The 6,084-nt window shown below is 42.4% G+C and overlaps 1 protein-coding gene across 2 annotated transcripts in view; it reads left to right on the top strand.

The window, feature by feature from the left end:
- Positions 1-1,540: 1,540 nt before the first annotated feature.
- SPMIP11 (sperm microtubule inner protein 11) overlaps positions 1,541-6,084 on the top strand; it is a 34,118-nt gene continuing 29,574 nt past the window's right edge. For both annotated transcript variants that reach the window (XM_027768133.1, XM_027768132.1), the window contains exon 1: positions 1,541-1,660. In XM_027768133.1, coding sequence (XP_027623934.1) covers positions 1,582-1,660 — 79 coding nt within the window. In that variant the 5' untranslated portion in view covers positions 1,541-1,581. The remainder of the gene's footprint in view (positions 1,661-6,084) is intronic.

Below are 6,084 nucleotides of genomic sequence, written 5' to 3'. Positions count from 1 at the left end.
TTAAAGAATTTTTTACTTTATTTATTATAACTCTTCTTCAGGGAGAGAAAGCAAGCCACCAGATCCAGGACTCAAACCACGGTCAACCATGTGGGAATCTAGCATCCCAACTACCACGCCAGCCCATTTGTTTGTTTTTAATTGCTGGAGGTGTTAGCACGGAGACAAGGACCAGGGTTCTGGTGTTCTTGGAAGAAAGAATCCAGCCAAAACACAGAAATATAGTGAAACAACAAAGCTTTATAGCAAGGTACAACCAAAGTACAAAGCAGGGGAAAATGAAAGTATAAGTATACTCCTAAGAGGTAGGAGTGGACTGTCTCCAATGGTGGATAGGCAGAGAGAGATAGAAAGCAAGAAATCACCCCCAGGGCCTTGGGCATGCTCCAGTCCCTTCTCCTCCATTCTCCTCTCAGGATCTTGGGCACCTGCACGCTTTCCCGCTGTGAGTTTTAAGCCGCTGGGTCCAGGCCTTGAACTGCAGTCGACTACATGAGATTCCAGCGACATAACGATGACACCATCTGCTGGTCCCATTGTTGGTATTTTTTAAAATTGGGGCCAGCAGGTGGATTAGTGGTTAAGGTACTGGACTCCCCTATGGCTGACCCTGGTTCAAGTCCCAGACCTGGAGGCCTGCTTTCTCCTCTACCCCTCCCCCAGTCTTTCTCAGGTAAAATTTTTAAAAATAAACATAATAATAACAAATATAATTAATTAATTAATTAAAAATCTTTTAAAAATTTCAAAATTGAGGCTGAGGCCAGCAGATAGCATAATAGTTACATTGCTGGACTCCCATGTACGTCGACCACGGTTTGAGGCCTGGACCTGGCCACTTCAGGCTCATGCTGGGTGCATGTGCCCCCAAGATCCCAAGAGAAGAATGAAGAAGTGATTGCAGGATGGCCATCCCCATTTCTTGCTTTCTGTCTCTTTCTGGCGAGTACACACACCTTATAGTAAAAATCTATTTAAGAAAAAGAATTGAGGCTTAATGTTGACTTTTGGCATGATGGTTGAGGCAGCTGGATCTCCCATGACCAACTGCATAGTTTTGAGTCCTGGACCCAGAGGCTAGAAAAACATGCTGGCACATGTACAGACACACCCAAAATCCAGAGAGGAGAATGGAGAAGGGATTGTGGCATGTCTGTCCCCTAAGGAGTGCTTTTTCACTTTCCTTCTCTTTCTCTCCCCTGCCTCACCTTGCAAGTACATGAGCTCTATAACTCTATAACATATTAAAAAAAAAAAAAAAAGAAAGACTTAATCTATTCAAAGTCAATTACCTAGAAAGTCAAAACTAAGGTTTGAGATGCAGTCAGTGCTTTTTTCTACTCACTTCTGAAGCTTACAGCATAATACTGAGTCAAGAAAAGGGGTACTTAAATTACTCCATTCCTGAAGTTATTTAGCCCATTCCTACTCCAACTCCACTGTGAACCCATAAATCATGTGCCTCATTAGACAAAGGGAGTATTAGTCATGGTAATTCTTCAGGGTATCACCATGGTTACCAAACAGCAGAGTCTGGGGCTCCAGCCTGGACATTCCAGAAGAGGACCAGGAGCTGCTGAGATGGCCTTCTTCAACTTATGTCTTTTGGGATATCAAAATCCCTTTCAGGACAAAAAAAGGGATACATGTGAAGAAACAAGTAAGGAGAATAAAGAGTGGAGGGTTAGAAGGGCTACTTCTTAGCCATTTCTTTTCCTACGTGGGGTTAGAAATTCATCCTCCAAGACCAACAATTACAATAGTTAAAATTATGGAGTAAGAGACCAGCAGGTGGCATGTTATGGTGCTAGATTCCCACATGGCCTACTGCGGTTGAAGTCCCAGACTTGGAAGCTTGAGACTCATGCTGGAGGGCTGGCAGTGGTGTGGCGGTTAGGGGTGCTGGACTCCCACATGGCCAGCTGTGGTTCAAGTCCTGGACTTGGCAGCTTGCTTTCTCACTTTCTATTTCACTCTGTCCCTCTCTGGTAAAAATAAAATAATAAAATAATTCTTAAAAAAAAAAAAGAAAGAAAGAAAGAAAAGAAAATCACGCTGGCATGTGTGCATGCATGCCCAAAATCCCAGGAGGAAAATGAAGAAGGGAAGACTGGCATGGCTATCCCCCATTGTGGAGTGATTTCTCACTTTTCCTCTCATTGTTTCGCTGTCTCTCTGGCAAGCGTACATGCCCTCTGAAGTAGGGACAGTATCTATTCAACTTCACTATCCTGTCACTTAATAGCTTTATTAAGACACACAATTTAGGGAACAGCAGTTAGCGTAATGGCTATGTCGCTGGACTCCCACATAAAATTGACCGCCGTTTGCATCCCGGACCCGGTGGCTTGAACTCACGCCGGGCACGTGTGCATGCGTGCCCAAGATCCCGAGAGGAGAATGAAGGAGAAGGGATTGCGGTATGGCCATCCCCCCTGGGGGGGTGATATCTCGCTTTCTATCTCTCTGTCTCTCTCTCTCTCTGGCGAGTGCACGCGCCTTATAGCAAAAACCTCTAAAAAAAAAGACAATTTGTTCAACCAAATAAATGTATTAATGTTATTAATTCATTTGCTTAATCAACCAACATTTATTAAGCATCATCTATGTATTGGGCTTTATGATGGTGACTGGAATCACCAAAATGGATAGAATAAGGCCTCTGTTATAAAAACTTATGCTGTAAAGACAATCTGATGAGGAAAAGTATGCAAACAACAAACTTGCAGTAAAATATATGAGTAAATTAAAAGTGATATGTTATGGAGCCACAAAGGAGGAAGTACCTGCTAGCCTTAGATTTGGAATAAGAATGGGGGAAATCACTTAAAGGATATTTCACACAGGAAATGTTTGCAGAACCGACAGTTAAAGGATGATTGGAGTTCACCAACGAAACAAGAAGGAAACAGCACAGAGAAAGGACTAAAGACCTGAGAGAGCCATATTAAGTGAATTCTAAATACTTGGGTACAGATGAAAGGTAAAATGGAAAGGGGATGGATGCAGACCTTCAAAACTAAGCAGGGGCCAGATAATTGAGGATGCCTTTGGCCATGTAAAACTTTATAGGGAGCCATGGAAGAATTTTTAGTAGCAATAGGTAAATATTAGATCATCATTATATTCATGATGTCTAACCATGCCTCATATATAATTGAGGTTTAATAAATATTTGTTGGGTGAATGAATGCATAAATGATTTTGTGTAACTATTAAACACAAAGTTGGGGGAGGCTTTGCAGTAGAGACCATTGACTTAGGCCTTAAAAGGCAAACTGTTTGAGAGCAAGAAATGGAGAATGGATATTCCATGTAAATTGGAGGACATAGGTGAAGGAAATTAAGTGTAGGTGGGTGCTAAACCTAAAGTTGTTTTGGGGCGGGGGAAGAGGTGACCGGGAAAGTATAAAAGCACAAGATTAAGATGGTAAAGGATGATCTTATATAGATCTTCAATGGACACTCTGTGTCCTCTTTCTAAATCTGTCAAAGAAGTTCTGTTTGGGACCACCAGATGCCATAATGGTTACATCGCTAGACTCCCACTTAGTGGACTGCGGTTCGAGTCCTGGACCTGGCTGCTTAAAAATCATGCTAAAGCATGTGTGCCCAAAATCCCAAGAGGAGAATGGAGGAGAAGGGATTGTGGTATGGCCATCCCCCTGGGGGGTTATTTCTCACTTTCTCTCTGTCTCTCTTTCTCTGTCTCTTCAGTGAGCACACACGCCCTATAGCAAAAATCTCCTAAAAAAAAAAAAAAGTTTTGTTCTTCCATCCGACTTCTTGGTAAGATCTGCTCAAAGGGTCCCCCGATGGACCCTATACATCCCTTAATAGACATATACCAGCCTTCCTCCACTCCTCCCACCTGAGTTAGTCCCAGCATTATACCATTAGGCTATTCCTGTCTCCAGATAAAGAGGAACTTTTCACTACCCTCTCAGAAAAAAACATACCCTTTGGGAAACCCACAATGCCCCTGTTCCAGGCCAAGATTAAGCCTGTCCTAGGGGTCCCACTTTTACTACATGGTACTTATTTATCACAAAGGAACTGAGTGTTTAATCTAGGGAAATCTAGGGATTTCTGGGACTGGCAGGTGGTGTGGTTAAGGGTGTTGGACTCCCACATGGCTGACCCCGGTTCTAGCCCTGGACCTGGTGGCTTGCTTTCTCACTTTCCCTCTCTCTCATTCTCGCTCTCACTCTGTCCCCCTCTGGTCAAATTAAAATAAATAAATAAAGTTAAAAAAAAAAAAACTTAAAAAAAGAGCTTATTGGGCCTGGCAGGGGGGGGGGGGGGGTGAGGGGGCGGGGGCCCCACAAGGGCTTTTTTTTTCAGACCTGGTGGCTTTTGTGCTTTCTCTCTTTTTCTCTCTCTCTCTCTCTCTCTCTCTCTCTCTCAGTCTTTCTCTCTCTCTTCCTCTCTGGCCTAATTAAAATAAAATAAAATAATAAAGATAAAAATAATTATTTTTTAAAAAGAGCTTATTGTTTAATCTAGGGATTTCCTACCCAGTTAGCTACTTAAACACTGATGAGTAAGATTAAGTACCAATCTGGAGCCGGCAGGTGGTGTGGTAAAGGGCACTGGACTCCCACATGGTCAACCATGATCTGAATCCCAGACCTGGCAGCTTGCTTTCTCACTTTCTCTCTCTCTCTCTGTCCCTCTCTGGTCAAATTTACATAAATTAATAAATAAGTTAAATAAAATGATTCTTTAAAAAAAAAAAAAAGATTGGGTACCAATGCAAAGAGGCCTGTGTGTTGTTTTTGACTAATTTTTTTGTCGACTACACAGAGGAAGCCTTCATTTTATAAAAAGCAGAGTCCTCTGCATGATGATAGGGAAGTATCTGTCATCTTTCGCAGTCAGGTTTTCTTATCCTGGTGGCAGGGCATCAGAGACAAGAGGATTGGTCAGACCGGTGACCTTGAATGCAAAGTTAAAGGGAAGACTGAACATAAGATGTGCCACTTCTACCCACTGCATGCTTCTCCACTCTCTCTGTTTTATACCCTCCAGTTATCCTCTCAAGATACAGACAAAAGATTCCTCATTCCTTTATTTTTCTGGGGGCGGGAGAAGAAGTTTTTGCTATAGGGCGCATGTGCTCGCCAGAAAGAGACAGACAGAAAGCGAAAAATCACCCCCAGGGGGGATGGCCATGCTGCAGTCCCTTCTCCATCCTCCTCTTGGGATCTTGGGCTCGCACACACATGCTCCTGGCGTGAGTTTAAACCAGGACTCGAACCGCGGTCAACTACATGGGAGTCCAGCGACATAGCCAATTATATCAACTGCTGGTCCCAAGATTTTTAATTTCTAATTAGTCATAACACTTAATAATAAACAGCTATATACTGTGTTACAGGCACTGTACTTAAGAACTATATAAGCTTAATTTCATTTAATCTTAACATTCCTGTGAGGTAGGTATTACTATTCCCTTTTTACCGATAAGGAAACCAAGGCACAAAGAGGTTAACTTATTTACCCAAAGTCATAGCAAACAGAGCCAGAAATTGATTCCAAATTCTGTAACCTCTCTGCCTGTGCATTTTCTTTTTTTTTTTTTTTTAATTTGCCAGAGGGCACACGTACTAGCCAGAAATAGAGAGAAAGGAAAAGTAAGAAAGGTCTCCCAAAGGTAGTCAATGCTACAGCTACTTCACTGTTTCTGCTTCCTTTTGGGATTTTGGGCACATGCACATACACAAACACATGTACACACACATTCACTTACACACACTTAGCCAGTTTTTCTTTTTCTGTTTGTTTGCTTTTGTTTTTTTAGAGAGATTTTTGCCATAGGGTGCTTGTGCTCACCGGAGAGACAGAGACAGAGAGACAGAAAGCAAGAAATCACCCCACAGTGGGAATGGCTATGCCACAATCCCTTCTTCATTCTCCTCTCTGGATTTTGGGCACACATGCACACATACCCAGTGTGAGTTTTAAGCCACCAGGTTTGGGACTTGAAGTACAGTTGACTACATGGGAGTCCAGCAATTTAACCATTACTCCATCTGCTGGTCCCATCTTTTTTTTTTTTTTTTTTTTAAGAACTATTTTGTT

Source organism: Tupaia chinensis, unplaced genomic scaffold (genome assembly GCF_000334495.1).
Source record: "Tupaia chinensis unplaced genomic scaffold, TupChi_1.0 Scaffold145652_1, whole genome shotgun sequence".
Classification (NCBI taxonomy): Eukaryota; Metazoa; Chordata; class Mammalia; order Scandentia; family Tupaiidae; genus Tupaia; species Tupaia belangeri.
Note: the sequence above shows the minus strand (reverse complement) of the source record. Positions and strands in the feature narration are given on the sequence as shown.